This window comes from Pinus tabuliformis, chromosome 9, assembly GCF_031772625.1.
Source record: "Pinus tabuliformis cultivar Carrire ecotype Pingquan chromosome 9, CPIR1, whole genome shotgun sequence".
NCBI classification, from domain to species: Eukaryota; Viridiplantae; Streptophyta; class Pinopsida; order Pinales; family Pinaceae; genus Pinus; species Pinus tabuliformis.
The window spans coordinates 765283906-765306451 of record NC_142307.1 but is presented as its reverse complement, the minus strand read 5'-3'; the positions used below and the strand labels follow the sequence as shown (position 1 = coordinate 765306451).

Here is a 22546-nt window from a genome sequence, read left to right as displayed (position 1 = left end):
TGCCATCAAGGACAACACCTTAATCATAATGCCAACAATCTCCCCCTTTGGACTTGATGGCAACCTCATGATCTTCAGCTTCATTCTCCCCCTTTGACATCAAGGGCAAAGGGTATGCTCCCCCTACGCTCATGCTCCCCCTATGAACCTGATCTGCAGCAACGTACCACCATGAAAGAGATAGAGACATATTGCAGCTATTTCCAAGATCTCCTTCTCCATAATGCCAACAATGCATTATGTGCTCCCCCTGAGCCTATACCACCAATAAGAAGATGTTCAACAATAAGATGATGCATCAACAACCCCCAGCTTTTGCCTGAGGTATTCAAAAGTGTCCCTGGGCAACGGTTTGGTGAAAATATCAGCAACTTGTTCCTTAGAAGGAACATACTCCAACTTGACCTTCTGTTCAAGTACTTGTTCCCGGAGAAAATGGTACTTGATTGGTATGTGCTTGGTTTTTGAATGCATAACCGGATTCTTTGAGATGCTGATTGCACTTGTGTTGTCACATAAGATAGGGATTGGAGGTGTACAAGTGATTTGATAATCCTGCAAAGTCTGCATCATCCAAAGGAGTTGGGTGCAACAAGATGCAGCAGCAACATATTCTGCTTCAGCTGTAGACAAGGCAATTGAACTCTGTTTCTTGCTGAACCAAGATACCAGTCTGGAACCCATAAAGAACGCACCACCACTTGTGCTTTTCCTGTCATCCACGCTTCCGGCCCAATCTGCATCTGTATAAGCATGAAGAGTGAGATCTGTATCTCTAGGATACCATAAGCCATAATTTTGAGTCCCTTGAAGATATTTGAAAATTCTCTTCACTGCCTGAAGATGAGTTTCCTTCGGATTTGCCTGAAATCTTCCAACTATTCCAACTGCATGCATGATGTCCGGTCGGGTACCTGTCAAATATAGTAAACTTCCAATCATAGATCTGTAGGTTGGTTGATGTACTGCTGCAGATTCATCATTTGCACTGAGACTACATCCTGTGACCATGGGTGTACATACTGGTTTTGCATCTTCCATGCCATATTTCTTCAAAATCTGCTTGAGATACTTGGTTTGAGATAAAAGGATTCCTCCTTCCTTTTGTTGGATTTGCAAACCAAGGAAGTATGTCAGTTCTCCTAGCAAAGACATTTCAAATTCTTTCTGCATGACTGAGGCAAAGCTTTGACTCATAGCTTCTTCATTGCTGCCAAAAATAATGTCATCTACATACACAACAAGTATTAGCAATTTGTCATTTTCAACTTTTATATATAGATTGCTATCTGCTGAACCTTTTGAAAAACCTTGTTGATGAAGATATTTGTCCAACCGGTAGTACCAAGCCCTTGGGGCTTGTTTGAGACCATAGAGAGCCTTTTTCAATCGGCATACAAGATTTGGATCATTTCCAAGAATGAACCCATCTGGCTGTTCAATGTACACTTCTTCTTCCAAGTCTCCATTCAGAAAGGCTGATTTTACGTCCATTTGAAATACTTTGAAGTTCTGAAAACTTGAGAGAGCAAGGAACATTCGGATGGCCTCAAGTCTTGCAACAGGAGCAAAAGTTTCTTCAAAGTCTATTCCTTCTTGCTGTGCATACCCTTTACAAACAAGTCTGGCTTTGTTTCTAATTACTTCTCCATTTTCATTCAATTTGTTTTTGAAGACCCATTTTGTTCCGATAACATTCTTATCCTTTGGTCTAGGAACCAGCTCCCAAGTGTTGTTCTTTTCGATTTGCTCAAGTTCTTCATCCATTGCTTTCACCCAACATTCATCTTTGCATGCCTCTTTCACATTTTGTGGTTCAGTAGAGGAGAGTAATGCCAAATAGCTTGAAGCTTCTGCAACTGTTCTTCTAGTTTGTATACCTGCTTCTTTTTGTCCCATGATCTGAGATTCTGGATGGTTCTTCTGAACATATCTGGATGGAGTCTTTTCTTCTATTCTTGTTCGTTCTTCTGCGTCTTCGTGAGGTTCTTCTTGAGATTCTTCTTGAGGTTCTTCTTCTTCATCATTCTGTTTTTGAGGGTAGCTTTCATCTTCTTCGATGTCTTCACGATGTGTTTGCCTAGGAATGTATCCCTTCTCATCAACCACTACATCAATGCTGTCAACAATTCTGCCAAGTCTTTTATTGTAGCATTTGTATGCTTTGCTATGTGGAGAATAGCCAAGAAGAATGCCTTCATCTGCTCTAGGATCAAGTTTGCCAAGCTGCTCCTCAGTATTCTTGATATAGCATTTGCTCCCAAAGATTTTGAAATGCTTTACTGAAGGAGTTTTACCACTCCAGAGCTCATGAGGAGTTTGAGTGCTGTTCACCCGAACATTTGTCTTGTTGAGAATAATAACCGCAGCATGTGCAGCTTCACCCCAGAAAGTTGCGGGAGTTCCTGATTCATCAAGCATAGCACGAGCCATTTGTTGGATTGTTCTGTTCATTCTTTCAACAACTCCATTTTGCTGAGGAGTTCTAGCTGTAGAGAATTCTCTCCTTATCCCATGTTCATCACAGAAATCGAAAAATTCATTTGAAGTAAATTCCCCACCTCTGTCGGATCTGAGGCACTTAATTTTGTGACCTGATTCATTTTCAACCAAGGCTTTGAAGGATTTGAATTTTTCGAATGCTTCATCTTTGTGCTTCATAAGTCCTAACCAAACAAACCTGGAGAAATCGTCAATAAATAATATCAAGTATTCCTCTCCTCTAGGTGTTCTTTTCCTGAATGGTCCACATACATCTGTATGTACTAGCTCAAGAGGCATGCTAGCTGATCCTTCTTTCTCTGGAAAGTTAGTCCTGGTTTGTTTTCCAAACTGACATGATCTGCATATGGTGTTGTCAGGAATTTTGATATCTGGAAGATCGCGAACTGCCTGATATTTGCATGCTTTCCTTATTTGAGAGAAGCTTAGATGTCCCAACCTTCGATGCCATAACCAGTGCTCTTCATCCTTGCTTAGATAGCATTGTTGTTGTCCTTCTTCAAATATGTATAGATTATTTGGAGTTCTTTTCCCTTTGAGAACTGTTTTACCTGTATCAAGATCACGAACAAGACATCCATTTGATCTGAATATAACCTCGGTTCTTTGATCACACATCTGGCTGACACTTAGTAGATTATGCTTCAATCCATCAACAAACAAAACATTTCCAGCCTTAACATCTTCTTTTAAAGGAGCAATACCTTTTCCTTTTATAGTTGCAGGAGTATCATTTCCAAAAGAGACTTTCTTTCCCTTTTCTAAAATAGAATAAGACTCAAGTTTTTCTTTATCACCTGTCATATGCTTCGAACATCCACTGTCAATGTACCATAGATTTTCCTGTCCTTCTGCATAAAATGCTATCCCACATCTTTCTGTTTGAGGTTCCTTTATTCTCCATGTTTTGGTTCCTGAGGCTTGTTCCTTTTTCCGTTCTTGTTCCTTTCTTTCCTGAAACCTGCTTCTGCATTCAAAGTCTTCATGACCAAAATTATTGCAAATAGAACATTCAACTTCATTTTCAAGAGCCGAAAAGCTGTTATAGGTCTTTTTTGTAATCCCTGTCATACTTCTTTGTTTTTGAGCTTCCCTAGTCATGATTGTTTTATACGCAACACATTGAGCTGCTTTGTGACCAAAGTTATGACAAGAAAAGCATTGTCCATTGAAGAAGCTTCTGCGGTTATTGAATCTACCAGCCAACTGATTGTAATTTCTATTTTCATCTATTTTTGAACCAAACTGGGAAGATTTTACCTGTGGCTGGTTGTGGCTTTTGTTCACCCTTAAGCTGGATTGCCCCTGATAGTTTCTGTTTGAAGTTTGTCCCTGCTTTACCTGATGATCTTCATTGTGCTTTTGCTCATTTCTTCTTGCTGCATCAAGATAACTTTTTGAAGTGGATGCTTGAGAAGTTTCTCCATTATAGCCCAGACCTGTCTTATTTAGTGGAGACCGCTGCACACTGATAATCTCATCCAAAGTTTCAGATCCTTTGACAAACTTGAGATTAATAGCTTTTGTTTTCTCAATTTCTTTTCTAAGACCAACAATTTCACCTTCTAATTTTTCAAGATGTTTTTCCTTTTCATCAATTTGAAATTGTAGAGTATCAATGATCATGTTCTTTTCTTCTATACATCTCTTGAGTCTAGTAATTTCATCATAAAGGTTATCCACATCTACAGCATCCTCATAATCATCATCTTCAAATGCCATTAACAACCTATATTTATTACCTTGTTCATCTTCATCACTGTTTGATAAGCCATCACTATCTTCATGGGTGTAGTAGCTTTTCTTATTTGCACTTTGTTTCTTGTTCCATCTAGCTGGTTCCTTTCCTTTATCCTTATAAGGACATTTTGCAGCATAATGACCTACTCTTCCACAAGCAAAGCATTTGAAAGGTAGCTTACCTCTGAACCTTCCAGAACCCCTTTGAAGATTTCTGACAAAATTTGATTCTTCTTCCTCTTCTTCTGGAACATGGCTTGCTTCATAGTGATCTTCTTTGCCTGATGCCTTAAAAGCAGCCTCCCTTCTGTCTGATGGACCTCCCTTTCTCATTTCATAAGCAGTTAGAATTCCATGTAGCTGAGACATAGTGAGAACACGGAGATTTTCTTTTTCTTCTATTGCAGATACTTTAGATTCAAACTTGGGGGATAATGATCTTAGAATCTTTTGAACTACTATAGACTCTTTCATTTCTTCACCCAAATTTTTCATACAATTAACAATCTCATCTACCCGAAGAAAATAATTAGCCACACTTTCATCATTATACATCTTGAGAGTCTCATATTGAATCCTGAGAGTTTGAAGTTTAACTTGTTTTACCTGTTCATCTCCTTCATAGCTCGTGATCATTTTGTCCCATATTTCTTTTGCTGATTTGAAGTGCATTACCTTCATGAATTCTGTTTCGGATATACTTCCTAATAGAGTACTGACTGCTTTTGCATTTGTTTCATACTTCTTTTTCTCAGCTGGATCTGTAGGAGTAGCTGAAGGAAAAGCATAGCCTGTTTCTACAATGTCCCAAACTTCTGTACCAAGAGATTGAAGATATGCAGTAACTCTTACCTTCCAATAATTGAAGTTTGTCCCATCAAAAACCGGTGGCCTGATTGATGCTTCTCTCTCGTAGTTGCTCATGATGAACGATCTACCTTCAAGCGATCAAGCTTTTCTGAAGGACCTGCTCTGATACCAATTGTTGGAAATAATACTGAGAGGGGGGGTGAATCAGTATTATCTAGCAATTTAACAAATCTTCCTTATTTGATCTTTTGAATTATTCTTGCATATCAGTACCATAAAATAATGAGCATGAACAAAGAAAATAGACAGTCACACCAAAGAACACAAGATGTAAGGTGGAAACCCAATGTGGGAGAAAACCACCTGCTGCAATATGTCTCTATCTTCTTTCAATTTAGAAATTCTTTTACAATGATTTTGTACTGGTGCAGTCCTTTACCAGTACGCAGGCTGCAACCTGCAGAGAGCTACAACTCTCTCTCGTTTTCCAGTCTCTCCTGGAAGGGAGCTACAACCCCCTACTTCTTTTCATACAAGGACCACTTTTCATAAATTTTCAAACTGGATCCATAAGCATTAATTGATCATCAAGTGTAAGAGAATCACCCAATCAACTGTAGTAACCAGATCAACAATAATAGGACCAAAACCCAGAACACAACAATGAGAAACAAGGATTTTAAGAGAAGGAAGCACCCTGCTCAACTGCCAGCCTGAGTCCGGACTCACCTTGTTCAACTGCTAGCCTGAGTCCCTGGACTCACCCTGCTCAACTGCTGACCTGAGTCCCTAGACGCACCCTGCTCAACTGCTAGCCTGCGTCCCGGACGGACCCTGCTCAACTGCTAGCCTACGTCCCTCGCACTGAGTCTATTGAACTGCCTGCGTCCTGGCGCACCAGAACCCTTCCTGCACCTGCGTCCGGCGCACCTGAAACGCTTCTCTCCTGCGTCCCGGACGCACCTGAACCCTTACTGTACCTGCGTCCCTCTGGGCAAAGATGATTTCAAGACTTTAGAAGTAACCCAGACAATCAGATCTACAGATCCGAGCAAGAGCCGAAGAGATCTCGGTCCATCAGATTCGCCTTGTTTAGATCTAGACCAGATCTTACCCTCATAAGATGTTCAACCAAAAACATGATTAATCCAAATGAACTCCTTTGCTTTATATAGGCAAGCTCCTCCCCAAAACATGGAACAATACCACGAGCCGACACCATAGAAACACAAAACCGTCGACTAGAAACCACACAAGAAACCCCCACGTGCTTTTCTCTGTCTTGAAATGTGTGCACTGGGTGGACGCACCCCCTGAACGGCTGGCCTGCGTCCCTGGACGCGGGTTCTGCATGGTATACCTGCGGGGACGCACTTTCTGAACAGATTGCCTGCGTCCTTCTTAAAAATAGAGAGCTGATCATCAAGAATAGTGATCTATCACCTGAATAGGTTGCCATCAAGGACAACACCTGAATCATAATGCCAACAGAAATGGCAAGGCTAGGCAATCCACTGTCAATCCCAGACATCCTCCATCCCAATGAAAAATCACAAGAAATCACATGCATGTGCATGCCAAAAATAGTGAGAAAAACATACATGCAACTCATTACCTGTAAGAAAATCCCATTATAGTTGTTGATCTCGACGCCCTCTTACGCTTTCTTTCTCTCCCTTTCCCTTCTTGATCCAAGAATCCAAGTATGCAACCCCTCCAAGAGTGCTCCAATAAAACTCTAAGTATCCAAAAGTGTGAGAGAGAGAATAATGAGAGAGAGCTCCAACACTGAACTGACCAAGTCTTGCCATTGATCCTCAGAAGCCTTTTTATTAATGAGACCTCTACTTTCTTCATTTTCCAATATTTTCCTTCAATTTCCTCTTCACATGCAATTTGTGACATTTCACCTTCCTTTTATCCTAATTTCCATTATTTTCATAAATAAAATTCCAATTAATGCCTCATGCCTTCCCAAAGCCTTAGTGATTGCCTTTGCCAATTTCCGTAGCCATAATAAACCAAATCAACACCCACTAGGATGTTTCCCCTACCATTCAACTTGGAATATGTGTACCATCACCGTGGCCTTATATATATTTTTACTTGGAATTTTCACCAGGGATGTTACACTAGACCCACCAAATTTTTGTATGCTTGATTATGTTTAAACGAAATATTTCAATGAGTTTTCGATCAATATAACTATGTCTTGATCCATAATAATTAAAATGGATATGGGATAATAAATGGTTTTGTCTCCTCAATAGATTTCTATTGACTACTTATTTACCAAAATCGTAGCTCTCGGATAAAATTTATGACCAATTGAAGTTTGGCCTAGTTTCCCCAATTTGTTCCTATATAACATATTTTTGCTAATTTTTTGGAGTTTTTGGATACCTAAATTACAATTTGAAGTCAATCGCTATATTCTATCACCCAAGATATTCTCATAGATTTTTCTATGCACAATATGAGATCTAAGAAAGGATTTATACCTCCTAGAATTAGATTGGTGCTTCATTTACCTTCTAAAATTTTCAAGCAAAAATTTTACATAGAGACTATATTTTCCACATGTAGTATCTTACTAGAAAGATACAACTAATCTCTAAGAAGTAAAACAACAAATATAATTTAAACACACAATAAGAATACTTATCTTACAATAACCACCAACTGGTTATAAACCTTAGATGTTATACCCCACCATGTGACCTCACTACTCTAGTACTTAGTATTGGATCACCCTCAAGTTGGGCTAGGAGTACTCCACTAGGGCAAAGGCTCACCTAAAGCTACCTATGGTCCACATTCAACACAAAACATGGTTAGGGACAATATACCAAACCTAACAACACTCCAACCTATATGTTATGGGGAAATTTCACTTGAGTTAGTAGGTTACTTCTAACTTAGCAAATCAGATAATGATTTGCCTAGATTTGTGTTTGATCGTGAAAAGAGATCAAATCAAATTTAAGACAAGAAATTGTTAGAAAAAAATCTAAAAAAACGATTTTTCACTCTGTTTCTAAGTGCATATCTATTGTTGGTCTGTTTCCGATCTTATTTCTTGCCTTGAATGGGAAAGATCAATTTTGGTAGATTGAACCTTTTTCAGCTACCTAAAAGGTTAGATATCGAGACTAACCTTTTTCCAAACTTTAAATAAGTTGATTCCACCCACATTTCTAGTCATATCCATGAATGGCGAAGATGCAAGAGGTTAGTCTGAACTAAACTCCCTAACGATGTTCTTAGAGGCTAGTTCACCTGATCCCTTTATCCTTAGATTTCCCAAGGTGGCCATTTTACGTGCTCAAGGTCTCGATCTGGTGGGCACATTGTACAATATTCTTCCTAATTCTCCTCACCGTTCAACAAAACCAGCCTGACCCAAACGAAGGCCACACTCTGAGGCAGTTATTGGTTATTTTCCTTTGATACAATGATCCAGTTAGTTGCTCATCTCAAAAAAATGATGGTCACTTCTCAAGCCCCAACAAGTGCCCCTAGCTCTCAAGAAGAACCCACTTCTTCTAAGAATTCCATCGAGGTTCTTACGGTGAAATCCACATCGCCTAAGAACCCTCAGTGACCTAGCAAGAGAAAGAACATTGTTATGCGTAACATTGTTATGCATGAACATTGTTATGTGTAATGTTTAGACAATATACTCATTTAATAAGAGTTTGGACCATATGAATGTCATGGATTCGAGGCTTTACATTCATTATCTCTCTAGCTTAGTCTCATAGATAAGTAGTGTACGATAATGAGTAGATGTGAATTGCATTGTTTAGAGAGCGTCTCCATTTCATTACATTGCTATGTTAGACCTAAGTGATTTCACAATTGGATACTATCGAGTGTCAATATCATATATGCGTCTATGATGGATTTCTTCATAAGTAGATCATGGCACACTCTTCTTCTTCTTCATCTTCTTCTTTTTTTCATTGAATGGTGTAAGGATAAAATATTGCAAGAAATAACATAAATTTTACATTGTGATTTCAATTTTTACGCATAAAAATATAAGGGGGATTTACTTTAGTTATATTTTCCTCCTTTTAAATTTTATACATCAAATCAATTGAAATTTAGAATCATCAATCATATACTTTAAAGATATTTTGTATACAAGATAATTAATTTTAACATGGGATCACAAACATGTTAATATATCATCATTTGAAATAACTAAAAAATCATATTTAAATACTTCAATATAATATAAACTTTTAGATTGTCTAAGGTTTGAGATGGTTAGTCTCAAAATTCTAAAAACTAGTTTTCAATAAGATTCTATGGTTGGGATATTACTACCACCCAATTTGAAGTAATCACAAGCACATTTAAAAGTGGAATATTGTCAAGTTAATTGAAACATATCCCAAATGATTATCATAGATCATATTCTCAATTTATTAACCCTAGTGTCATGGATATTTCAAGACTTAAAACACTACCAAACATCATTGGAAATCTAGCATGTCGGGCTCTTACTATTGCCTTCAACATTCATGATCTGAACCACCCAAGATATTAATATCCCCATCTACAAAAATATTACTACCACCATTAGTTGGTGATCAAATTCACAATAAAAAATGTCATCCTACTCTTGAAAAGAATTACTACCACCTTATAGTCTTTAATGTTTGAAAACATACAATGCATTGTGGTTTCCTAAGAATTGTTCCCAGGAGAGTGATATAAGAATAAATGAATATTGATCTTAAGTATTTTGCTTAACCAAATTCCTAATCCAAAATCACAAATACTATGATCATAAAACTGTAAAATAGCATAGCATTTCATCAAGAAACAACCAACATCAACAATGGGCATGAAACCTCTTTTATAATGCATATCATTGTAACATTTTCAAATATTTAATTATTAACCTTCTCTCTTCTCATGTAAGAGCTATTTTTTCCTTGAGAATGAATTTCCAAGTGTGAAAAATAAGATAAAATTAAATTACTTCTCTTTTCCTTTTAAATATTAACTTTAAGATAATATTCACAAGGCCCTTTTTAAATTCAAAAACTTCCTAATTTCTAAACTGAAATATCCTTCCTCTTAAGTGCATTTCCCCATTCTTCACCAAATTGTCCGCTTATAATAAGTTGATTCCTTGAAAATACTAGAACAATGATTACACCAACCACATAAAAAACATCCTAACATGAATTTTGTCAACAAAAAAATGTAAGTTTTAACCCTATACAGAAATTACCTGCATACGAATTCTTAAACAAAGAAAATAAACAATGCGAGAGCATAACCCATAAAACACATATGCACAGAGATTTTTCCCTGGATCCCAAAACCGGGACTACCAGCTTGATTTTTCATTATGTTCCTTTCAATGTTACAATACATATTTATACATGCCGAAGCATCCAATACCATGGACCGAAAACCATCGCGTCCAATACCATGGACCGAAAACCATCGCGTCCAAAAAACATGTGCGAAAATCATGCAAAAAACCATAGGTGGGTCAACCCAACCTAACATATGGTCCAAAACCAAAATTTTCCAGGGCACTGCCCCGGACCCCATAAAGTGGTGTTACGGGTGCCCTTCAAACCCCCTATTAACTACGTGGAAAGAATATAACACAACCCAACAATCTCCCATTTGTTGTTTTCTTTACACAGGGGGCCACAGGAGAGCTTAGTCATGTTTTCAGCCCTGAGATTCCCATTGCTTCTCTACACCAAGAGAACTTCTCAGAGCTCACAGATTTTGTCAATGCATCTGCAGTATTCTTCAAAGTGTCCACCTTTACTAGCAACACCTTTCTGTCTTCTATCATATCCCTCACAAAGTGATATTGAACATCAATGTGCTTTGTCTTTGAATGATAAGCAGGGTTCTTTGCCAAGAAAATTGCACTTTGGCTGTCACAGTCTATTCTTATAGCTCCCTGTACTAACCCCATACTTGAACACAATCTCTGCAACCAAACTACTTCCTTGCTTGCATGAGTGGCTGCCATGTATTCCGCCTCTGTAGTTGATAATGCCACTACAGATTGTTTCTTACTCATCCAACTGACTGCACCTCCAAATAGGTTAAACACAGACCCACTTGTAGATCTTCTCTGATCCAGATCTCCAGCCCAGTCTGCATCAACAAAGCCATGAATATCCAACACTTTGTCCAATCCTGGTCTTCCTTGGTAGCACAAACCATAATCACTAGTGCCACGCAAATACCTGAAAACCCGCTTCACTGCTATCCAGTGCTCCTTCCCAGGTTTTGACATAAACCTGCTCAATACTCCCACTGCATGTGCAATGTTTGGTCTAATACAGACCATTGCATACATCAGGCTACCCACTGCACTTGCATATGGAACACGGGACATGTCCTCTTCCTCTTCTTGTGTCTTGGGACACTGTTCAGCAGATAACCTCACACCTACAGGAATAGGAACTTTCACCGGTTTACTATCCTGCATATTAAACCTCTGGAGTATTGTCTCGACATACTTCCTCTGGTTTAACCAGAGCTTCCTCTTTGACCGATCTCTTTTAATTTCCATGCCCAAAATATAGTTTGCAGCACCAAGATCTTTCATGTCGAATTTGGAGGACAATTGGGTCTTCAAATCCTGGATAATTTCTTTGTCATTTCCAACCAGCAACATATCATCCACATACAAGACCAGATAAATAATACGGTCACCAATTAATTTAAAATACACATAATGATCTGCTTTTCTTCTGGTGAAGCCAAGTCCCCGTATAAATGTATCAAATTTCTGATACCACATCCTCGGTGACTGTTTTAACCCATACAGAGACTTCTTTAACTTGCATACCAGTTCTTTCTTACCCTTCACCGCAAAGCCTTCAGGTTGCTTCATGTAGATTTCCTCTTCCAAATCCCCGTGAAGAAATGTTGTCTTCACATCCATCTGTTCTACCTCAAAATCAAAAGTAGCAGCAACAGATAAAAGTAATCTAATAGAAGTTACCTTGGCAACAGGAGAAAAAATATCACCAAAATCAATTCCCAGCACCTGGGAATAACCTTTTGCAACCAACTGAGCTTTGTATTTCTCCACCTTTCCTTCTGCATTTGTCTTCTTCTTGAACACCCATTTGCTGCCAATGGGTTTCCTTCCAGCCGGCAACTCCACCAGATCCCAAGCCTCATTTTTTTGCAAAGATGCCATTTCATCGACCATGGCCTCTTTCCAGAGTTTTCCATCCTCTGAATCCACTGCTTCCTTCACAGTTCTGGGATCATTATCAGTAACAAACAAAGCAAAATTTGAACTGAAAGCAGATGGACTATACCTTTCTGGCTGCCTTCTTTCTCGAACTGATCTTCTCACAGCCGGAGTTTGTGGCTCTTCATCTTCTGATTCCTCCTCTGCTGCAGAGTCTGATTCTTCCTCCTTTAGCTCAAACTCTATCTTCTCAGGTTCCTTTGGTTGGACTTCATGTTGAATAACATCTTTTACCTCTCTGAACAACACATCTCGACTGTACACAACCTTCCGTGTGACTGGGTTCCAAAGCTTATAACCCTTTAAACCATCCTTATACCCAATAAAGATGCACTTTTCAGATTTACTATCCAACTTGGTCTGTTTCTCCTTTGGAACATGTACATAGGCATCACATCCAAATACCCTTAGATGTGAAAGAGAGGGTTTCTTACCAGTCCATACTTCTTGTGGAGTCTTATCCTCCAACACTGATGAAGGTGATCTGTTGATCAGGTAACATGCAGTATCCACCGCCTCTGCCCAGAATTCTTGTCCTAACCCGGCACCACTGAGCATGCTTCTTGCCCTTTCCATCAACGTCTTGTTCATTCCTTTTGCAACTCCATTTTGCTGAGGTGTATATGGAGTAGTCTTCTACCGTGCTATACCACACTTCTTACAAAATTCTTCAAATTCCTTGCTACAAAATTCTCCACCATTATCTGTCCTCAGCACCTTTATCTTCTTCTCTGTCTGATTTTCCACCAGAGCCTTAAATTCTTTAAACCTGTCAAAGACTTCAGATTTCTTCTTAAGAAAATATATCCATGTATTCCTTGAGAAGTCATCTATGAATGATACATAGTACACAGACTTACCCAGTGATGGAACCTTCACAGGTCCAAACACATCATTGTGCACAAGCTCTAATATATGTTTCGTCCTCTTACCACCAGAGGGGAAACTCACCCGATTTTGCTTCCCATATACACAATTTTCACAGAAATCAAAATCCAGAGAGCAATTATTCATACCTTCTACCATACCTTTACCCCTTTACCATGAAGTATTCGAAGGCCCTTCTCTCCAATATGTCCAAGCCTTTGATGCCACAACATGGTCTTCTCTTCAGAGACCACTAGATTCTCTACTCCATTTTCAGGAACCATAGAACTATTGCACCCATCAACAACAGTGCTACCATGCAGCTTGTACAGAGTTCCAATCTGAACTCCCCGCATTAATATCAGTGTTCCTCGAATCATCTTGCAGGTATCTTTCTCGAACACCGTCTTTACACCTGCATCATCCAACTTGCTTACAGAAATTAGATTTCTGGCCAATGCAGGAATATGTAGAACACTCGGAAGTGTTCTAACCCTTCCACCTTGCAACTTCAACTTTACTTTTCCCCGACCAATGATTCTAGCCTTCCTATCATCTCCTAAGAAGACATCACCACCATCGTATTTCTCATACTCGTAGAACCACTCTCTATGGGGAGTGAAGTGAAAGGATGCACCTGAGTCAATCAACCATGCCTCATGATCTACATGTGTACTTGAAGAAGCCAAGTACACATCCCCACCTTCATCTGAGGTGGTTTTCGCCTCTGCAGAAGGAGCATCATTAGATCCATTTCCTTTATCAGGAGCTTTAGATTTACAATCCCTTCTGAAGTGCCCTTCCTTTCCGCATTTCCAGCACACCACCTTTGTAGGTTTTCCTGGAGATTTAGATCTCCCTCTAAATTTAGATCTCCCACTCGATGACTTATTTTTGTTTCTGTTCTGGGACTGTCCTCGTACAGACAAGGCATCACCATTCTGGTTGTCCATATTTTTCCATCTCGTATCCTCCGTCAGCAAGGCTGAGACTATTTCATCAAACTGCAAAGCAATTGCATTGCTACCTATTGCAATAACCATACTATCCCACGAATCTGGTAGAGAACACAACATACTGATGCACTTATCTTCATCTGAAATTTTAATATCAACAGATAATAACTAACTTACCACAGTATTAAACGCATTCAGATGCTCTGTCACCAAGTCTCCATCCTTCATCCTCAGGTTATACAGCTTTTTCCGCAGGAACAATTTATTCACCAGAGACTTAGATTGGTACAAAGTCCCTAACTTGACCCACAAATCCTTTGCTGTAGCTTCCCCTGATACATTCATCAATACTGAATCTGAGACACACAATCGTATTGTGCTCTTTGCCTTCCGATCCAACTTCTTCCATTCTTCATCGGTCACTCCCGATGGTTTAGTACCCGGATCTATCGCGATCCACTGATCTTTATCCACCAACAGATCCTCCATCTTGAGTTTCCACAACTCAAAATTCTGACCATTGAACTTCTCAATCTCTATCTTTCCACTGCTCGCCATCTTCTTTCACCACCAGAATCGATCTCGCAGATCTCCCACTGAACAGGGTCTACCACAGGCCCGAGCGAAACCCCTCAGCAACAAAGGCGTCCCCTTGAAGCCAAAACAGCTTCGATACCAAATGTAAGTTTTAACCCTATACAGAAATTACCTGCATACGAATTCTTAAACAAAGAAAATAAATAATGCGAGAGCATAACCCATAAAACACATATGCACAGAGATTTTTCCCTGGATCCCAAAACCGGGACTACCAGCTTGATTTTTCATTATGTTCCTTTCAATGTTACAATACATATTTATACATGTCAAAGCATCCAATACCATGGACCGAAAACCATCGCGTCCAATACCATGGACCGAAAACCATCGCGTCCAAAAAACATGTGCGAAAATCATGCAAAAAACCATAGGTGGGTCTGCCCAACCTAACATATGGTCCAAAACCAAAAATTTTCGGGGCACTGCCCCGGACCCCATAAAGTGGTGTTACGGGTGCCCTTCAAACCCCCTATTAACTACGTGGAAAGAATATAACACAACCCAACAAAAAACATGCACATAAACCACATTGCAATAAGGTGTCTAACAATACATCCAAACCTATGATAGAGTTTTCCAGTTGTTTATGGAAAGATAAAAATAATTACGCCGTAAGACGTTCCCTTTGAGAAAGACTACCCCAGGTGCCACCCTGCACCACTATGCACCTTCATATTTAATGTTAGATGATTGAATAATATTCGATCATCAGATTAATAGTCAGTTAATAGTTAATAATAGTTTCACCCTAATAGTGAGTTAATATAATAATAGTTAAGAGCCCCTCGCCAACATTTTATATTGCGTGTCACCGCCTTTGAGAAATTGTCTTTTACATTTTTCTGAGTTATGAAGCTTCTGATCTCCGAGAAGAACATAACTCTTGTTTCATTGTTGAGAGTTTTCCTAAAGAAGGATTCGACAACATTGGAGAATCCCTGAATCCTACCACACACAAGGCCAAGAGAAAAGCAGGAAAAATAAATAGCCCAGGCATTAAACTTGACTTAGGATAAGCTCAACGAAATACTCCACCAACAGAGTCACAACTGAACAGGGATAAATTTGCATTCTTCAGTAAGAAATGGCCAAGGGTTGCATAACACATCTATCTCGGAAGCGATGTTGTTGCCAAAAATAGAGGGGTTCTCTGTGAGAATGGCATAACCCACATTGAATTGTATTGGTTTGTTTGTCAAAAATATTTTAAGTCAGATTTGGTGTATAAGACATTGTGGTTGCAAGATAGCCCTTCCGAAGACATCAAAAGTATTATGTATGATGTGTTTGGTTATTTTGAGGAGGTAAGAGAACTAAGTTGCAGAGTTCTTATTCATTGTTGTGAGGGAGTGTCTCGTTCAAACTCCTTGGTAACTGCATATCTCATGTGGAGAAAAGGTCAGAGCTTTCAAGATGCATTTCAATATGCTAAAACAGCTCGCGGTATCACAAATCCAAACATGGGTTTTGCTTTCCAATTATTACAGTTCTAGAAAAGGGTACATGCAATGAAAATATTTGGCCTAGCAAAATATACAATGGGAAAAATCAACTATGCAGTGGAATGTTAGAAGCATCATCACCTGCGCACAATATCTCTGATCCTTCCTTTCTCGAAAGTGATTCACCCCATGCAATTATATTGAAGGAGAACAATGACCGTGAATGGAAGTGTCCAATTTTGTATGAGTGACCCAAGATAGAAAAAATTGACATGTTTGATGCAGATTATCTTGGTTCTAAAGAAATTTTCATTTTATTAGCACCAAGCAAAGCCCGTGGGGATGCAGAGTTTCCAAAAGTAGTCTCTCTTTCTTTGGGTAGGTTGTGATTCAGTGGTTAAGAAAGAAATAGTTCAAGTGGATGGTAACATAGGTAGAAGTCAATTCAGAGATATTGACTAGGTACAAATTCATCACAATTTCCTCGAGCGAATGAATCTGCAACAAGATATTCCTATCATAGTATACAAGGTCTTCACTAGTATTCAGAAATTGTTTTTCTTATTTTAATTGAAATGTTTGATTTTGTTAACTAAACATGGTTTTTTACCCCCACAAATATCTATCATTATTGCGAGATACACAATTATGCCAAAATATCATAGATATGTTAGTTAATAGTCACTAATAAACACAAAATGAATATTTAGTAAGAAGAGAAAACTTCCTTACCCTCCCATGCTAGATACTCCAAATATCTTTCATATGATGACCTAAAATCCACACCATCTTTGTAAAAAATTACCTCTAGAAATATAAATGAAAAAATAGATGAAAAAATTTACCTCTAGAAATATAAATGAAAAAATACATGAAAAAAATTACCTTTAGAAATATAAATGAGAAAATACATGAAAAAGCACTTTGCTTTTCCCAACTGTGTTCCTCTTTGGTTATTTTTATTGTGTTGGGTCCTTTCTTGTTTCAGGGGCAGGGTGAAGCAAAGGGTTTGACATTTTTTTCCTTCTTAAGCTGCATCACATTTGATTTAGTTTTTTGGATTACCAAAGCATTAAAACCAATTTTAATGGTGTTTAATTGCTCTTTGATTCTGGTCGTTGAAGTTTGAAACTAATTCATGCCGTTTATATTGATTTTTGGGGCATTTAATTTTTTGAAAATTATGTAAATCTATTGATTCTAATGTTTGGAATTTGGAATTTTGGAGTGGGAATCTTTGTTGTTGTTTAAGAATAGATCTTGAAAATGATAGAGAAAATAAGAACCAAATGAGTTTTGGGATAATTTCATTAGAAGATTGAAGCCAATAACATGTATATAGAAAAGTTGCCCAAAAAAAAATAATAAGTTCGTTTACTGCATTTTTATAAAGATGGTGAGAAGAGGACAACCTGATCCTTTTTAAAAAAAGGTATATTGTCTTCCAGTCTCGATTTTCATTTTCTTCATTCTTTTTTTAGCTTTGTGCATGCAAATATTAATTTTCCTTTCGGGCTTTTATTTGGACTACTCTGGCAGTGCTAAACTTCTATTCTTAATATCTTATCGGTTGCAGTATATCCAAATAAACGGAGCTTTTCAAGGCAGTGGTCACAAGCTCGGGCTTGGTCACGCAACTATTATACGAATTTCGTCATCAATCTAGTATATCTAAACGAACTTTTGTATTATTGGCAAGCTTTTTTAGTGTAGATTATTGCAAAGTAACTGTAATTGATCCGCAGCTTGAAAAATTCGATGCAATTGTGCATCTATTGACTGCACCCAAATCAATACATTTGTTAGGAACTGTATATGCTCTAGTGTCTCTGCAGTCAGTTTTTCACAGCGAGATGATTTACAACACCAAAGGTGTTCACAAGAACCTCCTATGTCCCTTCTCCATCTCCTCGATGGAGTAACCAGAATAAATCAAACCCAACAAATGCTTTCCAATAACAATTTAAAGCAAAATCTAAATATTGTTTGGGCAATCAGCAGAATGCCGAGTGACACAATTAGCAGTAGGGATTATGGGGTAGCTAACTACACTGGAGATTAGTTACGCACAAGTATCTCAACAAATTTGTGGTCTTTAATTGCATTTTATTAACTTGAAAGCAAATCTCTGAAGGCATTTCTATCCTTTTAATGACCTTGGTCTTGGTGAAAATCACTTTAGTGGGCAACTCTAAATCTTGTTAACATGGCACTTAGATTTGTCCTCTTGTGGGGTACCTTTATTGCAATTGATATTCAGGAGCTTATATTTTGTCTCACTAGTGTCTTGTCATTTAACCTTTGACGTCCTTATTGTGGGTCTGATTTGAACCTCATATAACTCTTTTGCCTGACCTCAAAATTTATTCCACAACCTTGTTTTTTGAAACATATGATGCATATCATGAGACGGTTCAATAAAAAGTTCCTCTAGATTTAAGATTCAATTGTCGTCGTTATTTTCTTAAGATTGTTCAAATTTCACTGCAATTAAATAAGTCCCTTCAAATGTTGTTATATAACTGTGCTTTACAACTAAGAAACAATAATGTGTGGTCATTCATTATTCAATTGAATTTATGGTTTTGTTTGATAAGTTACAGTAACCAGCAAATTTGTTGATATTTTGCTGCAAGTTGGTTGTGAACTAAATGGTAGGTTGGTTTTTACTTGAGAAGCTCGCGGTTGGAATACAATATTTAACACACACAAACCATACGAGCTGCTGCTATTCTATTGATCACACAAAATTTGATTTTTACAATGAACTAGGTAAAGGGCATTTAAACCTTTACTAGAGACTTGCCTACAATAACTTGACATGCAACCACACACTAAACTAGTCTATCACTTAAATTGACTTGAATCAACACTCAATTAACTGACTCTCTAATTTTAACCAATCATTCATGCATGCAGAAATAATTACAATTTCTAACAAAAACCATTTTGACTTGAATCAACACTCAATTAACTGACTTTCTAATTTTAACCAACTATACATGCATGCAGAAATAATTACAATTTCTAACCGAAACCATTTTGGAATAGAACTATGGATTGTACAACTACTTAATTGAAATAGAAAAATTAAGGATTTGGTTGAGATGCAGCAGATATATAAAGTAGATGTCTTTGTTATGCTTTATTGAAAGTAAAATAATTTAACGGAGAATCCTACACAAGAATCTGCGTTCTACACTGGGTTTGGAAGTGGTTAAGGATATAAGATTGTTTTAGTCAATATGTTATTGGTAATTGTTTTCTGTGGTTGAGGATGTGGACCTTACATCTCATTATGGATCTTTTTTGTAGATGTAAGAACACTATCAAAAACCAAAACAACACTACAACAACATTGAATGACCAAAACAACACTGCAACAACATTGAATGGCTTACATACATTACTTTTATAAGCAACGGAAAATATTGTAATTAAACTTACATATGCAAGAACTAGTGATATGGGAACAATTATAAGCAACGGGAAATATTGCAACTAAACTTATAAGGGAACAATTAGAAATGAAGCAACTACAGGTGAACAATTGCACATTCATAATCTTAGAGGTGAATAACAGAAGAAACCACTTGAAAGTAACAACAACATTGAATGGCTTAGCATACATTACTTTTATAAGCAACGAGAAATATTGTAACTAAACTTACATATGCAAGAACTAGTGATATGGGAACAATTATAAGCAACGTGAAATATTGTAACTAAACTTACAAGGGAACAATTAGAAATGAAGCAACTACAGGTGAACAATTGCACATTCACAATCTTAGAGGTGGAGTATTAATAACAGAAGAAACAACTTGAAAGTAACAACAATGCCACCTCATGCATTTATATTTCCATGTAATATAAATTAAAAACTTGAAATGGCAAACAAACCCTGCAAGCTGATATATAAAACAAAACGAAACCGAGGTTATCTATATCCGAACCAAAGATTGTGTTCAATCTAAATGGTTATTTGTTACAGGACAGGTCAGAGATTATTACTTTAATCTTGTGAGAGATTATTACCTTAACCTTGATATGTAGTGTTTTAGTTGTTTCTAATGTTAATATTAGGTTGTTTTTAGTTTTGTGGATTCCTTTGGATTTGATTTTGGTGATTTGTTTTTCATTTTTTGTATTCCTCTTTATTATTAATATTCTAATAAGTTTATAAGGTCTTTGCTATTATTTTCTATGAGGTATTTCCTTTGCCACATTTCCTTTGCCATATGTAATATAATTGCTAATAAATCATCAATAGTAAAGATGGCATCCCCCTCCTGAGGTTTACCAGCGTTCCGTGCAATATTATTATACATATTCAAAGCATAACACACGAATATTCATGTTCAGAAATAAATATTTCATGCGATATAAAGAAAGAAAATCGTTCGAGCATGCTCATCTTCTAATTACATGCAACATAAGAAGTTATCCTCATGAGTCATTGGGATAGCTATATTATGTGAGGCATAATAAAAAAAAAATCGATAGCTATATTATGTGAAGCAAAATGGAAAGATGGTTCTCTATAACTACAGAAAAATGGAAAACATATCTCTCAAACATTATAACTACAGAAAAATGGAAAACATTTGCTTGGATTGAATTTGATGCCGAACATCATATTCGATTAAATTCAAAATAATTCTCAAATATAAACGGTTATAAACTGTTTAAAGATAATTCAATGACTTACTACAATGTACATATATAAAATAGATGTCAAAACGATGAATCACACTGGTTGGTTCGAAACACGTCCACAAATGATTTATCTTCTCTTAAACTTAATATGGATTACAGAAGCCTCAATTCAACAATAATAAACCCTTTCAATAAGCAAAAGACTATCCCCGGATCAATCTTCATCTGTATGTATTCGCCATGCCAACGATTTATTCATTGTTTGCCAGCATCTTTCCTCCTGCTAGAACAAATCTCTGTGCTAATCCGACTCTACATTGTCCAAGATCCAAGGATGATCTACATGATTCCAATCGTCACGATTAAACGAAGTTTGGATATCAAGAAACTGGAAAGAAAATAAAAACTAACTCAAGATTTGAACCATCACGTTCAAACAGTAATTTAGTACCTCGCCCATTCTAACAAATGTTTGGATATCAAGAAAGTGGAAAGAAAATAAGAACTCACTCAAGATTTGATTGCAAGAAAATCTGCGCGTGCGATCCTTCTGCAGCATTCCAAGAACGAGATGCTTTGCGGATTCCGATATGGAGGGCAAGGAGGGGTCACTCAGCTTCGGTTCTGTATTTTGTATTTGGTCATACATGACCGCGGCATCCTCAACTGGATAAAACGGTGTCCTCCCGAAGAGCAGACGGTACAACACCGCTCCTGCGCTCCATACATCAACCTCGTACGAGTACCCAGTTCCGCCCAACATCTCTGGAGCAGAATATCCCAATGTCCCCACGTTATCCATTTTGAGTACATTCTGATGACCTGCAAAAATAAATAATCCATCAATGTACTACAAGGGACTGCAAAATTTACAAATAAATCTTCAAGAAAGTTTCTGCAACGTACCAATACAAATTGACCTATCAAAATTCCCAAGTTTAAAATCCCATGAACAGGGGTCTGCATTCTTTGCAGTGTTTGTAATAAAAATACTCGACGGCTTTACGTCTCTGTGAATGATATTCCTTTGGTGGCAGTCTTGAAGCGAATAGACAAGAGATGTGATAATTGCGGCTGCTAGACTCTCAGGAACGGCGCCATAGCCGTCAATAAAACGCTGGAGATCTCCCCCATCACACAGCTCTAAAATCATGAACACATGCTTTGACGAGCCATGTGTCTCCACCCTTTCCTGCACGTAGTGGGCCATGGGCTTCACGGTTGCTGGGTGTTTACCAAGACTTTGGAATATCTTTATTTCATTCAATGCATTATTGCTCGCGGGCATCATTTTACACGCGCATTGCTCTCCTGTTGTCTTGTCAATGCATTTGTATACCACTCCCGACCCTCCTCTACCAATCTCCTCCCGAAATTCATAAACCTTAAAGACGAGAGATTCGTGAGCGTCTGCATCTTCATACCGTCTGCTCCAACAATGGCAAAAAATATTTACAGCTTGCATGGCTTTAACGTCCTTCAAACGATTCATGATATAAATTTAATCGCAGCAGTTTTTCTGAATCTAATCGCGAACCCACGGGTGGATAAAGAACAGCCTCGAGATTCAAGAACAGCCTAGCTTCTCGGTTGTACTGGTAAAGAGGAGCACTCAGAATGCGAAGAAGAAGCAGATGCAGAATGCGATAGCGAGGAAACAATGTAAGCAGCGGTATCTATTTATACCATTTCTTACTATTACCATAACC

The 22546-nt window shown here is 37.8% G+C and overlaps 1 protein-coding gene across 1 annotated transcript in view; it reads right to left on the bottom strand.

Annotated features, from left to right (window-relative positions):
* Positions 1 to 22329, bottom strand: part of LOC149150977 (uncharacterized) — an 83299-nt gene extending 60970 nt beyond the window's left edge. The window contains exons 1-2 of the mRNA XM_089443002.1: positions 21744 to 22329; positions 21485 to 21659 (exon numbers count right to left, since the gene is read on the bottom strand). Of these exons, the coding sequence (XP_089299128.1) occupies positions 21485 to 21659; positions 21744 to 22329 (761 nt within the window). The remainder of the gene's footprint in view (positions 1 to 21484; positions 21660 to 21743) is intronic.
* Positions 22330 to 22546: the final 217 nt, after the last annotated feature.